The sequence below is a fragment of the Eurosta solidaginis genome, chromosome 2 (genome assembly GCF_040869045.1).
Source record: "Eurosta solidaginis isolate ZX-2024a chromosome 2, ASM4086904v1, whole genome shotgun sequence".
Classification (NCBI taxonomy): domain Eukaryota; kingdom Metazoa; phylum Arthropoda; class Insecta; order Diptera; family Tephritidae; genus Eurosta; species Eurosta solidaginis.
The window spans coordinates 200,559,159-200,578,280 of NC_090320.1; the positions used below are offsets into that span (position 1 = coordinate 200,559,159).

Below are 19,122 nucleotides of genomic sequence, written 5' to 3' on the forward strand. Positions count from 1 at the left end.
ACTTTAATGTGCGGCTTACACCGAGCTTCTGACAGAAAACACCTCCTCCAACCTTCTTGTCAAACTTCGACCTACCCATGAGCCAAATTACCAGTTAGCTATTGGTACTTCGACTCAACATAACTCATATAGCCTCATTTAATCGCAGTTAAGTCTGACCAAGCATGGCCCGAGGTACTTAAGGAGATACAACAAAATCGTCACTCTTGCGTCTATCTAGTGATCGTTTCAAGTCTTTCCGTAAGGATAAAAATTTTTCAGACTGTTTCTTCTCTGGACGACGTCGTAAGGTTAAAAAAAGGGAAATGAGGTGGTCGGGTGTCAACAAATGGAGCATATTGTGACGAATATTAGCAACGCTAAGGTATACTATCATCTCTAAGCCAATACTAAGCAGTGACTTGTATGCACATCAACAAATAAATCATTTTGTCTATACATATGTCCATACAAGTAGCGGAGAGAAACGCGGAAACACATGAATATATCTGAGATACTCCCAAATGTAGGAAATCATCTGTGGAAGTACCACTCACATATACACGCGCATATGGCTATGCGAGAAGCTATAATAATCGTGCATCTGTAGTTACAGCTGAGAAATTTATAGCTGGTAAACGAGTAGTAAATTCTAGAAATAGAAACGCCTAGACGTATGCGAACAAGACATCACAGAGCATAAAAGAAGTTAAAGCAGAGTGAGCAGTAATCAGTTTGATTTAAGCACGCTATCTGTCGATAAGTAGAAGTGTTATTGTGAAATTAGTCTAATAAAGACGGTTTTGCATTATTGAATATTGGAGTTATTTATTCAAAAGTTTAGTGATTCGAACGTTAGCAGAAGGTTGCAAATAAGAGGAATTGCACTAACTTCGTTACAATATTATAACTTGAGGTTCTAACTGTAAAAAAATTGGTACTTAAGTTGTTTGTTTTATTTTGTCTATTTCCAGCGCCAACAAAGATTAATTTCATTCCCTATTGTTAATTTGTTTATTTACAAATTTTACTATTGCACGACCATCTATGAAAACTAAAAAATAAATAAATATTAAATACTTTATCACGCATCCACATATATACATACATTTATAAGTATAGTTACTATTACACTAAATACAGTAAAAAAATAAATAAATTGAATTAAACCATTATCTTATTTGGGCTTCCTCATTTCAACTACACCAAACACAAATAATTTCTGTTTAGCTTAGCCAATTTAAAAGTTTCGCTATTAATGTGACACCCATCATAGGTAAATATTGTGGCCATGAATTCAGTCGGTTGCTGTGATTGCAAAAATCTTCATTATCGCAAACGTGACAAGATATAGGCGCCGCCTGATCTAACGCCGGATCCAATTGGCAACCGTTGGTGGTCGCATTGACGTCACCAAAGAAACAGCTTCGTTCAACCCGTTGCGCATCACCCACTGTGAATGGTAGAAAATATATAAAGAAATATTGTTACTGTGATATACTTATGTAGGTGTGTATGTAATTATATCTAAGTACATGTATGAGTAATTGTATTTTGTACAAACAGTGTGAAATTAATGTTCTTATCGAAATGAAATTAACAATAAGAAAATAAATTTGATTTTATGCGTGTTGTTAGCCCAGTGACCCATAGACATTGAACATAATTTTTATACTCAGCTGCGCAGAGCTCACAGAGTATATTAATTTTGTTCGTATAACGGTAATCCGGAACGGCATAAACTAACTATAGACTACTATATATCAAAATAATCTGGGCGAAAAAAGAAATTCATTTAGTCATGTCCCTCCGTCCGTCCGTCCGTCCCTAAACACGCTAACTTGAGTAAATTTTGAGGTATCTTAACGAAATTTGGTATGTAAGTTTTTGGGCACTCGTCTCAGATCGCTATTTAAAATGAATGAAATCGGACTACAACCACGCCCACTTTTTCGATGTCGAAAATTTCGAAAAACCGAAAAAGTGCGGTAATTCATTACCAAAGGCGGATAAAGCGATGAAACTTGGTAGGTGGATTGGCCTTATGACGCAGAATATAAAATTAGTAAAATTTTGGACAACGGGCGTGGCACCGCCCACTTTTGAAAGAAGGTAATTTAAAAGTTTTGCAAGCTGTAATTTGGCAGTCGTTGAAGATATCATGATGAAAATTGGCAAGCACGTTACTCCTATCACTATAAGTGTGCTAAATAAAAATTAGCAAAATTGGATGAATAACACGTCCACTTTTAAAAAAAAATTTTAAAAGTCAAATTTTAACAAAAAATTTAATATCTTTTCAGTTTATAAGTAAATTATGTCAACATTCAACTCCAGTAATGATATGGTGCAACAAAATACAAAAATAAAAGAAAATTTCAAAATGAGCGTTGCTCCGCCCTTTTTCATTTAATTTAAATGGGAAATCGGTTGAAAATGGGCGAAATCGGTTGAAGCCACGCCCGGCTTTTATACACAGTCGACCGTATGTCCTTCCGCTCGGCCGTTAAGACGATAACTTGAGCAAAAATAGAACTATCTTAACTAAACTTAGTTCACGTAATTATCTGAACTCACTTTATCTTGGTATTAAAAATGGGCGAAATCCGACTATGACCACGCCTACTTTTTTGATATCGAAAATTTCGAAAAATGAAAAAAATGCCATAACTCTATACCAAATAAGAAAAAAGGGATGAAACATGGTGATTGAAGTGGTTTTTGACGCAAAATATAACTTTGGAAAAAACTTTGTAAAATGAGTGTGACACCTACCATATTAAGTAGAAGAAAATGAAAAAGTTGTGCAGGGCGAAATCAAAAGCCTTCATGACAGGAATACTGTTTGTGGTATTAGATATATATATAAATTATCGGTACCCGACAGATGATGTTCTGGGTCACCCTGGTCCACATTTTGGTCGATATCTCGAAAACGCCTTCACATATACAACTAAGGGCCACTCCCTTTTAAACCCCTCATTAATAGCTTTAATTTGATACCCATATCGTACAAACACATTATAGAGTCACCCGTGGTCCACCTTTATGGCGATATCTCGAAAACGCGTCCACCTATAAAACTATGACCCACTACCTTCTAAAATACTCTTTAATACGTTCCCTTTGATACCCATGTCATACAAAAACATTCCAGGGTTACCCTAGGTTCATTTTCCTACATGGTGATTTTCCCTTATTTTGTCTCCAAAACTCTTAGCTGAGTATGTAATGTTCGGTTACACCCGAACTTAGCCTTCCTTGTTCAACATAAAATTTTCAATACTGAATCCCTAATTAAAATCCACCTTTTACTAATAGTATGAGGCATGCATATGTCATATCTATCCCAGTTGCAAAAACTGGAGTTATGGGTCAATGACAGATTATTTTATAAGTTCTGCCAAACATTGGTCTATAGATTAGCTTGCACTGACTAGCCCATAAAAACCTCTCACAAACTGATCGCTTGACTATGATGCAGTTTTCTTCCAGTATTTTTAACACTACTTGCGTCTGAAAGACACTCCAGTTATCTGTCTGATTGTAGCATCAGCTCAGTTTACCGCAATACTCTATAGGGGCGTGCTTAAGTTACATCGATACCATCGGCCTGAACACCAGTTCTGCTTACTCCGAACAGGAAAAATAATAGTGGATAAGGACAAACCGAAATACCTGCTGTTATCGAGCAAAGAGTCGGCGCATTTGCGCCTTGGCAACCATAGCTTCGAAATAGTAAAAGACTTCGTTCATTTGAGGGCCAGCATGAAGACAAGCAACAACATCAGCTCTTAAATCCAGTGAAGAATTACTCTTGCGCAAATAATTGCTACTTTGGACTAGTTAGGTAATTGAAAAGTGAAGGCAAACGAAAATTATGCTCTATCAGTTATTCATCGTAACCGTCCTGCTATATAGTGCAGATGCATGGACCATGACAACGTCCGATGGGGTGGCTCTGGGAGTATTCGAGGGGAAAGTACTGTCATCGATTTACGCACCTCTACGCGTTGGCGACGGCTAGAGCAAATGAGATTTAATGATGAGCTGTACGAGCTTTACGCAGACATCAACAAAGTCCAGCGAATTAAGGCGCAGCAGTTACGCTGGCTAGGCCATGTTTTGCGAACGAAAGATGAAGTCTTTTTTAACAGAACCCACCTATGGAAGCAAAAAAAGAGGAGGCTCTCACTGCGCTGGAAGCACCAGGTCGATTTGGATTCTCTTGGTGTGACCAATCGGCACCAGTTAGCAGAGCGAAGAAGCGGTTGGTGCGCCTCGTTGGACGACAATAACCGTTTAAACAGTTAAGCGCCAATTAAATAAGTTATCGATATATATTGTAGAAAAGTTATAGATGATTTATCGGAAAAATATCGATATGTTATCGAAAAGTTTTGGATTTGTTGTTGGAGAGTTTCTTATTTGTTATCGGCGTGTTATCGATCTCTCATTAAGAAGTTTTGGATTTATTATAGAAAAATTATCGATATGTTATCAAAAAGTTATCAATTGGTATCGAAAAAGTATCGGAATATTACCAATTTAGTATCAGCGTGCTATTGATATACTATCGTAAAGGTATCGATTTGTCATTGAAGTGATATTTATTTGGTATCGGTGTGTTATCGAAAAGTTATCGGTTTGTTATCAAAATTTTTTCTACTTTATATTTGTTATCGGAATGTTACCAAATTGTTATAGGCGCGTTATCAGTTTGCTATGGACGTCGGATTGTTATAAAACAAATATCGATGAAACTTCACTATAAAACCGATGACACATTTGTAACCGGGCTATAACAAGCCGATAAGAAACCAATAAGAAGCCGGTAACTGGACGATAATAATTCGCTGTCGATATAAATCCTATAATAAAACAATAACTTGTCGGTATCGCATGTTACAGGTAAGAAACCGACGAAGCTCTTCTCAAAAATCCGAAACTAATTCCTGTGGGAGCTCTACCTATTTTAAAAGCATTAGTTTTCTAGACGTACAAATGTATGTTCACGAGTACTTGGTACTCACGAAGGATTCAAAAAGTCTGTAAATGGTCAAAAAGGGACGGATATGTTCTCGACGTCCACCTTAATATCCTTTCAGAAGCATTGGCGAAGCGAGGGGGCGGAAAGGGGCATCTTGCCCCGGGCGCTACTCACAGAGGGCGCCAAATTGTCCGCAAAGCAGAACTTCCTGGATAATTTGTACTTTTATTATAAATAATTTCTGGAAAATATTGCTTTCTGCAAAAAATTTTCTATACTAAGAACTGCATGCATATATCCGGAAAACCGGAATAAAAACGGTTAAGGTTATCGTCTATGGGCTAGAGAATGTAGTAGAACATTTAGAACAATTAGCAGAGGATATTAACACCACAAGTGACACCAGAAGCGAAGCTGCAATTCTGTTGCAAAATATACTAAATTTTAGTTTCATAACATTAGTTAATTTCAGGTATAAAATCTTAAGGAGGATTGGCCGTATGCAGCTCAGATTACAAAATCCGGGGATGAATTTTAGAGAAGCATATCATGATCCTAAATGATTAGCGGCTGAACTATCCGAAATTCGGGACACTCTCTGTGAAGAAGCAATAAAAAAGCGTAGTCTCCTTGTGAACAATTGGATATTGATATAGTAAAACGTGTAAGAAAGAAGCCGCCGCAAAGTACCCGGCGAATCGGCTAGAGATGTTGGTCTTTCCGCATAATGTGAAATTTCTCGCGTTACGAAAAGTGTTCTCGATCGTCTCCAACAAGAAATACGTACAAGATTTACCCGACTAAATGACCTTAATTTTATATTTAGATTTCTCTTAGACGTTGGAAATTTGTTAAACTAGGATAATAACGACTTAGAAAGAAATTGTAAGCACTTGGGTGAATTTTGTAATAGAGATTTCGATGGAACAGAACTTTTTATCGTAATATGTGACTGCAAAATATTACTTCGCAGTAGAAAAGAAATTGAACCTAAAACTCTTTTTAATCTCGTATGGAGAAGATGTTTTTCCAAACTTGCGAGTGGCACTTCAAGTACTCTTGACTACCTCAGTATCAATTGCTAGCTACGAAATTAAAACTGATTTTGACATATTTACGATCGACGATGGGGTAAGGTCGCCTAGGTGAACTAACATTATTAAGTGTGGAAAAAGAAAATTTTGAAATGATAAATTTTGATGATATCAATGATATATTTGGTTCCTCAAAGGCAATACAATTTTATATATATTTTGCCCCGGGCGCAAGAAAACCTCACTACGCCACTGTTCAGATGCTTACAGTGAGCCTTAGATTTCATTACCCTATGAACCCTACATACAACATAGGAGTAAACCTACACTTGCAATACATAGATAGTTCCTAAATTATGACTTGTACACAGGGAATAAAATACTCAGTTAACCAAGAGTGGCAAAAGCATTCTGCTTCCCATCGTTTTTTGATGTAAAAATACAGCCTTTGAACTTAAAACCTCATATCAAATTCCTATATATTTACAAATAAATGTAGTAAGTTTACTTCCTTACCTTTGTACGTTCGTTTCATGCATCCTGTTGCATTTCGCATATCCAATTCGCCCCCTAAATAACGTGGCGGTGCTACTCGCGAGCAATCCCATTTAAAGTAGTTTACCAAGTCAAAGTCATCTCCACAGTCCGTATCATAAACAGATTCACATAAATAGCATTGAATGGATAAAGCTGTATTAAATGATATATATTAAATTAATATAAATACAAACATATGCATATTAAATAAGTATTTTCTAGTCCCTCCCAGAAGTCCATGCGAGTTGAGCGTACAGTGAAGTGTCGTGGTGGTTAAGAGTTACCTCTTTGGCTATTCACATTTATTTTATATATAATTTTGATGTTAATTGTAGCACTTGTCAGTTTTTATCCACTTTATTCAAACTATTTATCAACAATTTCCTACAGTCAAACCTAATTGTTGCAGGAGGCGTGTGCCAGGGCGTATGAGTAACATTTTGGCATTAAATTTAGTTTAACGCCAAAAAGGAAATTTTAAAGACAAGACTTTTTCTGTGTTTTATAGTTTATGTTAAAAGACTACGAATGTAGCAAAAAGTATACTCGTAAATTGGCTAAGATTGACCCCTATTGTGACGATGAAACACGTAAAATCTTCAGAAACATTTTTTAAGAGCTTGATGTTGTAGTTTTTGTAGCGATAGGGACACTACCGCATGCAAATTGAAATTTATGTGTGCACTGCCCAATTCATTGAAAATAATAGAAGGATTGAGCCCTAGAGGCAATCAACTGATTGGACTTTATCAGTGCGGCTTCAGACTTTCAAAATTCTATTAATTTCACTGTGGGAATCGTCATTTACCTTCAATGTTTCGACTTCAGTGCAGCTTTTAACAGCGCGAAAATGACCTTCGTTGAAGCTGCTATGTCTGAATTAACCTTTTCTTCTTGTAGGGCTTTGCCAGTTAACACGTGTTGAAAGTCATGTGTTGCTTAATCTGATGCTAGAAAGTTTAATTCAACACCTAGAACTAAACTGCAAAACTTTCATAGATTTACTATGACAGATATAAAATCGAAAATGCGAAGTATTTCATATATTTGTGTTCACCATAAAACACTTTTGCAAACTAGAGCAACACTGGTCTAAGTGGACATTTGAAAAGTAAAATGTTATTCCCAAGAACTGTCTTGATATAGGCCTTGGAATCATAGACGCGTGAACAAATATAACAATCAGAAAGGAGCGTAAGCCCTTAAAGTATTCCAGACAAAAGAGCTTTGCAGTTATGGGAATGATAGAAGATGCTCCGCCCCGGAAAGTACTCCCTTCTGCTTAGACAGAAGTAGAGAAAGGAGGAACCTCCACTAAGTAGAGAGAAAAAATTGATCTCGCACAGTAGCGGGTTTGAGGGGGATGAAGGGGTGATCGCCCTCCCTGGATTTTTTTTACAAAATTTATTCGGAACAAAATTTTTTTCACGAAGTCCCAGAAACCCACTATTTATATGCAGTATTTGTATAAATATAATGAGATATTTGATCGTTACTTTTCATAATGCAGTTTTTGTATGCACGCTTTAATCGAGTTTCAATTTTCAAATAATATTAGCGCTCAACAGTAAGAATGCTCATGCAAATTAGTCCAAAGCTCAGAAAAATTTGCGCTGTTGATAACATACTGAATCAAACCTTACTTTATTGAATAAAGTTTATTCAGAATCTTCAATTTCACTCTACACATTTTTCACCACTTTCTACTGGGCATTTGTCATCTCTGTAGAAACTGCAGTGCACATATTCAATTACAGTAGAATCGCGAGAAAGTTAATCGCCAGTGTTCGGACTTCTACAACTAAAGTGGTAAATCTACCACTATTTTTCTTTTATTTGAAGTTCTACCACTTCTACCACGTAAGCTCGAAAAAAGGTGGTAGTTTTTTTATAGAAGTTTTTGGAAGAAACCTTTGCTTTTCCAAAATTTTTTGAGAAGAGAAACAATATTATTTGTAGAAGAATGGTTTTATAAAACTCAAAATAACACCTAGCGATGCTTTGATCACCATTGATTGAAAAGATAATAAGAAGCAACGAGCTATCATGAGCATCAAAGAATATTTTTGCAAGCTGCCAAAACTTCAAGAACAGGTCTGCGATGATACAAATGTAGAAAACGGAAGTACTGTTCCACTCTTAACTCATACTGATCGCGACGCTAATACACTGTTGGTTGATAATAATAAGAAAACGTTGCATTCAACATCTATGAATACTGAATCGGGTTCGAATGTACCAATATCACTTTCACAAGATTCTATTGTTGAAAAATACGACATAGGTAATTTTGTGGGGAAAAAATATTTATTACATATATGATTATACGAAGTACAACTTACTAAAATATCCTTGGGTACCATCGAAGGACTAGATCTTCCCTTCTTCGAGTGATAGTAAAAAAGGAAAAATAGAAAAGCGACACTTTAAACATCATTTTTTAACTGAATATGAGCGGCTTGTTTATTCTGAACAAAAAAAGGATGCTTTTGTAAATATTGTTTCTTATTTGTAAGTGATACTGGTGACTCGAAATCGAATGTTCCTCTCAATGCACTTGTCAAAGTTCCTGTGACATAATTTGCAAAGTTGTCCGGTAAGAAGGTGTACTAAATAACCACGCTATTAACAAATATCACTCTAAGTCAGCCCTTTTTAGTCAAGATTTCATAAATACTTATGAAAATCCAGGAAAGGAAATCACTAATTTTTTTCTTCTCATCGCATGGATCAAGTTGAGAAAAATAGAAGATTGTTGGAGATTATTATAAAAACTATTATTCTTTGTGGGCTACAGAACTTAGCATTAAGAGGCCATAGAGATGACGTTAAACTTAACTTTTCTGAATCAGCAACAAAAGAGGGTAATTTTAGGGCAATTTTGAAATTTTTAGTCGCTGCAGGTCATAAAGAGCTTGAAGAACTTTTAAATTCTACACATCCAAGAGCTACTTATATAAGAAACACGACTCAAAATGATCTTATTCAATGCTGCAAAGATGAAATTCAATCTATTTTGATAGAAAGGAATAAACAAGCTAGATTTTTGCAATTACTTTCGATGAGACTTCTGATTGTAGTCATACTCAGCAACTCAGACTTTGTTTGCAGTATTTATATGATGGCAATATAAGAGAAGATTTTGTAACTTTCCTTGATGCGTACGATTCGATCCGAGAAGAAGATGTTATAAATGGAGAAAAAAAATTTACAGGTGTAGCCTCGGCACACATAGTGATCGATATTTTTAATAATTCAGGACTACCCTCCGAAATTGCGTTGGAATTGGAACGGGTGGATGTTCTGTAATGACATCAGAAGTTAAGGGAGCTGTGCAGGAAAATATGTACCAGTGCTAATCATTGTCCGTGCTTCAACCATTGTCTTAATAACTCGCTTGCGAAAACGCTGAAGGTTCTTCAAACAAAGGATTGTATTGCGTTGATGAACAAAATTATCAGTTTTCCAAATCAGTCTCCGAAACGTACCATAGTTTTCAAAAAACATCGGCAGGAATCATTAAGTGGACTATGTGAAACACGCTGGTCTGAAAAACATGACGGTATAATGTATTTTAAGAAAACATCACAAAAATTGTTGCTTCGTTTTAAGAAATTTGTACTTGGCAAGCTTCAACAACAAGTTCTGAGGCCCGTTCTATGTTGAAATCTATTTGCGAGACAGAGTTCGTGATTTCAATGATTTATTTGAGCAATGTTCTTTGTGTTACACGACCACTAAGCTTACTTTTGCAAACACCGCCAATAGATTTGAATCAAGCTTCTGAAACATTGAGTGACACTTTGAGAACATTGAAAAACCATAGATTTGAAGCAGGAAGTCGTTTTTCGGAACTTTAGCAGATGAGTTGAAGTTTGATATTGTCCTCCCACGAATTGCTAAAAAGCAAATACATCGAGCTAATTACCCTTCATCAGACGCTGAAGAGTATTATCGAAAAGCATTTTATATACCTCTTCTTGATCATTAGACCAATTCTAAATATTCTCGCGGAATTTTGTTCTCGCGGATTTTTTTATTCCCGCGGAAAAATACCTCCAATTCTTTTCTCCTAGGGAGAAGAATAATTGGGGAATAGGAATTTTCGAAGTCAGCTGTTTTGTCAATTGAAATTTCGTTGCGTATTTCTTATTTTGTTTAAAAAATTGCAAAGTTTAATTATTGTTGCCAATTTGCTTGAAATTAAGAAATAAGGTACAAACAATGCACATTATTGTATTTCATGTGGTATTCACTGAAATGAGTAATGAATTGGTGCCACATGAACATCAACAGAGGAGCATAAGAAGAATACTGGCGGGATAACAGAAATCCGCCGGAGTTGCCTGCATTCATTTTGCAAAGCAATTTTCTGGCGGCCAAGTCGAGTTGAGTTCGCCTTTCGCCATATGCCAAAATCTATTTAAGCCTTCTTAAAAAATCCTTGCGCAATTTCTGGATGGCTGCATCTAATATGGAAGAGCTCTTCCGTTGCTTATTATATATTTTTCCACTTAAAATAAAGAATATTGTGGTTGTTGTTGTTGTTGTATTAACAGGGAGAATATTGTGGTAGAATGTAAATACATATTTTAGCACAAATTTATACAAATAAGTGTTCTTTCTTAAAATAACCAATTTCCTTTAACTATTTTGATGCATTCCCTTTAATTTAACTAGTGAAAAAACTCCTACGAAATGGAAGAAAAATCTCCTTCTCCCTCACATTCATAATACCTACTTTTCTCCCATAACCGGTTTCCGCTTTTTCGAACATTGTTCAGAATAGGAGGAAAGGGAGAAGTGAAAAAACTTACAAGGAATTTTTATTTAGAATACGAGAAATGGGAGAAGGGAAAAAACTCGCACGGAATTTTCGTTTAGAATTGGGCTGCATACTATTCTTGATTTACAAGGTAGATTACCTGAAGATACATTGCAAGTTTTTAATCTTAATTTGTTACTCCCATAGCGAAACATCAAAGATGATCTTGGTAAACGATACGCATCTCTTATTGGAGGAAATAAAATTAATCTAGATGGAGATAACGAAGTGTGGTCAGAACGCTGGTCTCATAAGCAACACAAAAAATCGATTCCACTATCAGCTGAAAAACTTTTAAATGATTGCAATGAATATGCGTTTCCATCAATAAATGCTCTTATCAAAATTCTGGCCACGCTTTCAGCTAGCAATGCTTGTACTGAAAGGAGTTTTTCGACACTTCGCCGGTTGAAAACGTGGTTACGGCCCACAATGTCCCAGAAGAGACTCACTGGTCTTGCACTTTTAAATACCCATTTCCATATTGCGATTGATATTGATCATATAATTGAAAGATATGTAAAAAAGGGAAGCATAGAATTAAATTTACTGTGTGAATATGAACCATGCAGAAAAAAATTGGATGTACTATTGTTAATTTGAATAACTAAATGAAACAAAATATGTGTATGAAATTATTAAACAATGTAAAAAAATACTAATAAATTTACCCTTAAACAAGTAAGGAAGGCTAAGTTCGGGTGTAACCGAACATTACATACTCAGCTGAGAGCTTTGAAGACAAAATAAGGGAAAATCACCATTTAGCAAAATGAACCTAGGGTAACCCTGGAATGTGTTTGTATGACATGTGTATCAAATGAAAGGTGTTAATGATTATTTAAAATGTAGTGGGCCTTAGTTCTATAGGTGGACGCCTTTTCGAGATATCGCAATAAGGGTGGACCAGGGGTGACTCTAGAATGTGTTTGTAACATATGGGTATCAAATTAAAGGTATTAATGAGGGTTTTAAAAGGAGTAGCCCTTAGTTGTATATGTGAAGGCGTTTTCGAGATATCGACCAAAATGTGGACCAGGGTGACCCAGAACATCTTCTGTCGGGTACCGCTAATTTATTTATATATGTCATACCACGAACATTATTCCTGCCAAGATTCCAAGGGCTTTTGATTTCGCTCTGCAAAACTTTTTCAATTTCTTCTATTCAATATGGTAGGTGTCACACCCATTTTACAAAGTTTTTTCTAAAGTTATATTTTGCGTCAATAAACCAATCCAATTACCACGTTTCATCTCTTTTTCCATATTTGGTACAGAATTATGGCATTTTTTTAATTTTTCGTAATTTTCGATTTCGAAAAAGTGGGCGTGGTCATAGTCGGATTTCGGCCATATTTTATACCAAGATAAAGTGAGTTCAGATAAGTACGTGAACTAAACTTAGTAAAGATATATCGATTTTTGCTCAAGTTATCGTGTTAACGGCCGAGCGAAAGGACAGACGGTCGACTGTGTATAAAAACTGCGCGTGGCTTTAACCGATTGGTAAATTTTTGTTCGACTTAAGGCATTAAAATTATTCTAGACGAATTAAATGAAAAAGGGCGGAGTTACGCCCATTTTGAAATTTTCTTTTATCTTTGTATTTTTTTGCACCATATCATTACTGGAGTCGAATGTTGACATAATTTACTTATAAACTGTAAAGATATTAAATTTTTTGTTAAAATTTGACTTAAAAAAATTTTTTTTTTTAAAAGTGGGCGTGTTCGTCATCCGATTTCTCCGGACGAACGGATGGACGGATGGACGAACGGACGGACATGGCTAAATGAATTTCTTTTTTCACCCAGATCATTTTGATATATAGAAGTCTATATCTATCTCGATTAGTTTATGCCGTTACGGATTACCGTTATGAGAACAAAGTTAATATACTCTGTGAGCTCTGCTCAGCTGAGTATAAAAATAACGGTCTGCTATACGTTTCCTTGTTGTTTTGTCTTGCATTTTCACGTATAAAGTATCTTGATGTGAACTTTGTTCAAAACACATCAGCTATTGGGAGAAACAATTACTGACTGAAACCCCCCCCCCCCGCCCTCCCCCCACCCCCTCAAAAAGCAGCCTGGATCCGCCACTGTCTCGCATTGTTTTCCCAATCGCTAAACATGTATAGCAGGCGTGACTTGGTACGCAAAGCGAACGTCGTCTTTGCGGTTAGGCTTCTAGCAATGATGAGCTTATTTATTTTTGAAGCTTTAGGTTCAGCTCACAACTTTGTACTGTAACAGGGGCTTTTGAAGATAGATATTTAACGTTTAGTGCAATGCAAAGGCATAAAGCTTCATTCTCGTGAATGTTAATGAAACTTGGCTTCAAGATAGCTAATAGTCCAGAAAGATCTACTCGACATACCTTTCAAAAAAAAAAAAAAAACAATGTGCGGAAACTTATTTCGAAATAGACGCGAAACTATTCCGAAAACAGATCCGTGATAACCCGAAGATAGTTCGGAAATGATCGAAATCATATTGAAGTAATCCTTAATCGATCCGAAAACAATCTGAAATGTTAACACAAATAACCTCAAAGCTATTCGGAAATTGTTAAGACGAAACCCCGAAGGTATTCGCAATCTTGAAACAGCTCCTTACCGATCCGAATCGGTTCCAAGATAGTGCCGTAGTAAATGATCCAGAAAACAAGGCCGAAATGATAATAGGATGCTCCCGAAACTTACTTACTTACTTAATTGGCGCTTAGCCGTTTATCCGGTTGGCCGTTCAACAAGGCGCGCCAGTCGCTCCTTTTCTCTGCCAACCGGCGCCAATTGGATTTTAAATCATTTCCCACCTGGTCCTTTCAACGGAGTGGGGGCCGCCCTCTACCTCTGCTTCCATAGGCGAGTTCCGGTAGAAACACTTTCATTCGCATAACATGGCCTAGCCAGCGCAGCCGCTGCGTTTTAATTCGCTGGACGATGTCTGCGTACAGCTCATCGTTAGATCTTCTTCGCTGCTGGCCATCCCCAACGCGTAGAGGTCCATAAATCTTTCGAAGAACTTTTCTCCCGAACACTCCCAGAGTCGTTTCATCTGATCTTGTCATGGTCCATGCTTCTGCACCATACAGCAGGACGGGAACGATAAATTACTTGTAAAGTATGATTTTTGTTTGCCGGAAGAGGACTTTACCTTTTAATTGCCTACATAGTCCAAAGTAGCATTTATTGGCGAGAGTGATTCTTAGCTGGATTTCAGAGCTAATGTTGTTGCTAGTGTAGATGCTGGTTCCCAAATAAACGAAGTCTTTTACTATTTCGAAATTATGGCTGCCAACAGTAGCGTGACTGTCAAGGCGCGTATGCGCTGACTCTTTGCTCGATGACGGCAGGTACTTCGTTTCGTCCTCATTCACCATCAAACCCATCTTTACCGCTTCTTTTTCCAGTTTGGAGTAAGCAGAACTAACAGCGAGGGTGTTTAGGACGATGATATCAATGTCATCAGCATATTCCAGTAATTTCACGCTTTTATAGTATATTTTTCCAGTGCGGTTAAGTTCTGCAGCTGGTATAATTTTCTCCAGCATCAAATTAAAGAAATGGCAAGATAGGGGTCACCCTGTGTCTGAAACCTCGTTTAGTTTCGAACGGCTCGGAGAGGTTCTTCCCAATTCTGACTGAGCTGATGGTGGTGCTCAACGTCATTTTGCACAGCCGTATAAGTTTTGAGGGGACAGCAAATTCAGACATAGCGGCATATAGGCAGCTCCTTTTCGTGCTGTCGAAGGCGGCTTTAAAATCGACCAAGAGGTTCAAGATTTGGCGCATTGTGAAAATCCGGTCGATGGTAGATTTACCAGGTTTGAAGCCGCACTGATAAGGTCCAATCAGTCGATTCACGGTGGGCTTCAATCTTTCGTACAATACACTTGACAGGACCTTATATGCGATATTAAGAAGGCTGATTCCGCGATAGTTGGTGCAGTTTGCAGTATCGCCCTTCTTGTGGACTGGGGAAAGAACACCTGGATTCCAATCATCGTGTAGAATAAAACTAGGGGGAGGAGTGAGAAACTGTTCACTTCGCCACATTTAATTAGGCATAGATTGCAAATATTATTGCCAATGTCAAATAATTGGTATAATATCTAAAAAAATTTGTTCTTAAGAGGGGTGGCCCCACTTTCGAAAAAACTTACACCCCGACCCACATGATCCCCATATAATAAATAACTTAGGTCTTGATCAAGTAGACTCATAGTTAAACCGACTTATAAAATCGAAGCTGAGAGGGTTAGAAGACAGATGGAGGGGTACGACACTTTTCCCCACTTGATTAGGTTTCAATCTCGTTTATCTAGATACCAAATATTACTGGCCTTAGTCAAATAGTCTTAGAGTTATATTGATGTAAAGAACGTTGTTCCCATGGAAGTGAGCGATAACGATTTAAAAATATTTAAAAAGTAACTTTTTCATGCAGCGTTTTTCAGATAAAACATCATCAGTATATCCTTCTAGACTATTGGCTATTTTTGTACCAAATTTCTACCAGGTTGACGTGATTGAGTAACAAACCTGATTAGCTGTATATGTCAAGAGGCATAGGTCCTCTTTTTCCAAAATATAAAATAGCGCACAAAACCTGGAAATAGTCCAGATAGCATCCTGAAAAAGTTACATAGGTCGAGGCGATTTTATTGCGAAAACAGTTCAAGAAAATCTGGAACACAATCCGTGAATGGTCCCGAATTAGTCCTAAAACATCCTTAAAAAACCGCGAAAACGTCCCTAACACACTACCGAAATGGTCCTTAATTAAAAACAAGCAAACGCAAGGTGCTATAGTTTCCAAAGAGATTTTAGTCCGAGCTTCTCTTCCAAGTTGCCTCGTTTTATTTTTAATTTTTAATGAGACCTATATGTTTTACGCCGACTCCGAAAAGATAAGTTTTCACTGAGACGCTTTTCAAACTAGAAATAGACTCGGAGTACTTGCTTAACCACTGCTGAAGGGCGACTCCGCTTGGAACAACTTTTTTCTAATTGAATAAACTTATTTCTAGGTCACGAACTGACCAAAATAGTACCGGATTTAGCTCAATTATCTTGAAATAATCCCAAAACTCCAAAAGCAATTTGAAAATCATACCATCTTGGTCCAAAATGCTCCCAAATAGACCCGACGATACTCAGAATTAGCCCCAAAACAATCCCGGTAGAACCCAGAGAAATGATCCTCAAATATCCACGAAATAAGCCGTAATTAGCCGCGGAATGATTCCGAAATTATGCTGCGAGCAACCCGAAAACCGGCAGCTTTTCCAAAACTATTAAGACCAAAATCATGAATCATGAACCTTACATATATTTTAAATGGGAAAATTGAGATGTAAGGATATCTGGATATTTTGATATCGGGATACAAAATGTTGCTTTTGTGTTTCTATTACACCAGAACGACTGAACATATTTCGATGAAACTTGGTTCGCAGATAGCGAATACTGGGCACATTCCTTTTAAATCTGGGACTGCCTAGATATTATGCCAAACTAGCAGCGAAAACATCCCTGAAGCAATCCCATAATGATCCGAAGTTAGTCTCGAAATGATCGTCTTCATCTTGAAATGATGACAAAAACAATCCGGAAATGGTATTCAAGAAGTCCCGAAAATATCCTTAAGCATTGATCCCGAAAACAATTCCGGAAAAGTCCTCAACACAGTTCTGAATCTATCCCGAAATAGTACAACTACAGAGAAGTTTCCATAGTTAGCCTTAAAACAGTTGCGCAACTATCGCGGAACACCCCAAAATACATAGTCGTAAAACCATTCCAGCTGCTCACTTTTCCACAACTAAGTGACCTCTATACCAAAAATTGGTGGACCACAAATAATGTGACCCATACACGAAGTGCCATCAGCCTGAGGCTATGTTCATTCATATAGCAATTTATTAAAATGTTCCAGTCTCTGTGGCAAAGTTCAACCCAATCCGTTCATTCTGGCAAGTTTGAGTCACAAAAAATAAAATTCTCAGTATTCAAACTTTCTTAATTATAATATTAAGCAAGTAAGGAAGGCTAAGATCTGGTGTAACCGAACATTACATACTCAGCTGCCAAATTACAGCTTGCAAAACTTTTAGATTACCTTCTTTTAAAAGTGGGCGGGTCCACACCCATTGTCCAAAATTTTACCAATTTTCTATTCCGCGTCATAAGGTCAACCCACCTACCAAGTTGCATCGCTTTATCCGTCTTTGGTAATGAGTTATCGCACTTTTTCGGTTTTTCGAAATTTACGATATCGAAAAAATTGGCGTGGTTATAGTACGATTTCGTTAATTTTAAATAGCGATCTGAGATGAGTACCCAGGAACTTACATACCAAATTCCATTAAGGTACCTCGAAATTTACTCAAGTTATCGTGTTCATGGACAGACGGACGGACATGGCTAAATGAATTTATTTTTCGTCCAGATTATTTTGATATTTAGAAGTCTATATCTATCTCGTTTAGTTTATGCCGTTACGGAGTACCGTTATGCGAACTAAATTAATATACTGTGTGAGCTCTGCTCAACTGAGTATAAAAATACGGTACATATGCGATATACATACATACAGGCGAGGCTCATACGAATACCCTCGTAGTTTACGGTTTATATTTTGTTCTAAGAACGATCATTAAAGTTATTGCATATTCATTGTATCAATGCTTTTTCCAAATAGTTTAATGATTTTTATTTCATAATGCACTAAGTTTAATTTTGCCAAGTCATAACTCATCACACAAAATTATTTGCTTTTGCGCCAAAAATTCTCAGTTCATTTTGTAGAAAATGCGTTAAAATTCTATGGTGATGGTCTGATTAACCTCTTATTTCTCTAAAAGTATACACATATATTTACTCGGACTTATTATTATTGTTCCTTTATATAGAAAAATAAAAATGTAGTACGTATTAATAATTAAATACCAACCATTAACAACGAAACTCAGAAGAAATAATCCTATGCAAATTTTCTGCTGCATTGTTGCTGCTTTTACTTTCACTTTCACCGATATTTTTATCTCAGTGCAAGCTTTACCAATTTAAATAAAATTTCAACAAAAAACTGAGTTTCATTGAAGTATTTTCCGAATGTATACGCATCTATAACATAAACAGTGGTTCATATGTTTGTATGTACATCAAATTCCAATGTTTTGAAAATATTTTTTTTGGTTCTGGAATTTTTGTTTTCTAAAGTAGCAATTTGTATAAATTTTTCCGAACACTTGTTTTAATACTACAAAATCAGAAGACTGACGCACTTCTTTGTTTATCTTAAATTCAATTGTTTTTAATTAATACTTTTTTGATCTTTCCAAATCACAAAAATTGGGTTTTTTCAATTTTTTCGCATATTTCAATGCCAAGTTTTCAATGATATGCTCATAAACGTTTAGTTTATATTCGAGTTCGCTTATTCCTTTTTCGCTTTTCTCTCTTCCTTTTTTAATACTTTATTTAATACTTTAACAAATTTTTTTCGCAAATATAAATTTTTTGGACCGCTCAATAACGCGTCCGAATATGCACTGGCATATGTGAGAAATTTTCCATTTACCAAAAAAATCATTTCACTTCAATAAATTTCGCAAATAATTAAGAAAAACAAAAAAAGTGCATACACATGCATACACACACACAATAACAACAAATTTATTTCATATTGGCCTGTGTAGGTATTTTTAAATGTTTTTCCGTCTATCCATGGCATCTCTTACGCAAAA

At 36.4% G+C, this 19,122-nt stretch overlaps 1 protein-coding gene across 2 annotated transcripts; it reads right to left on the minus strand.

The window, feature by feature from the left end:
* Positions 1–969: 969 nt before the first annotated feature.
* On the minus strand, positions 970–19,122 carry LOC137242551 (UPAR/Ly6 domain-containing protein CG9338-like). Of its 2 annotated transcripts, none has more exons than XM_067769825.1 (3): positions 18,327–19,122; positions 6,520–6,693; positions 970–1,432 (listed from the first exon to the last, which is right to left on the minus strand). In XM_067769825.1, exons 1-3 carry the CDS (start codon positions 18,376–18,378, stop codon positions 1,206–1,208), a joined length of 453 nt encoding a protein of 150 aa, XP_067625926.1. In that variant the 5' UTR covers positions 18,379–19,122; the 3' UTR covers positions 970–1,205. The 2 variants fall into 2 exon arrangements, with proteins under 2 accessions (XP_067625926.1, XP_067625925.1); XM_067769824.1 differs by lacking the exon at positions 18,327–19,122 and adding an exon at positions 11,466–11,746.

What these genes read in the sequence shown, in the direction of transcription:
- LOC137242551 (XM_067769824.1), bottom strand. Translation starts at nt 11,520, where the DNA reads ATGTTTCGCTATGGGAGTAACAAATTAAGATTAAAAACTTGCAATGTA. An exon ending in AACTTGCAATGTATCTTCAG is followed by an intron (nt 6,694 to 11,465) that starts GTAATCTACCTT and finishes CATTTAATACAG; the next exon opens with CTTTATCCATTCAATGCTAT. An exon ending in CATGAAACGAACGTACAAAG is followed by an intron (nt 1,433 to 6,519) that starts GTAAGGAAGTAA and finishes TACCATTCACAG; the next exon opens with TGGGTGATGCGCAACGGGTT.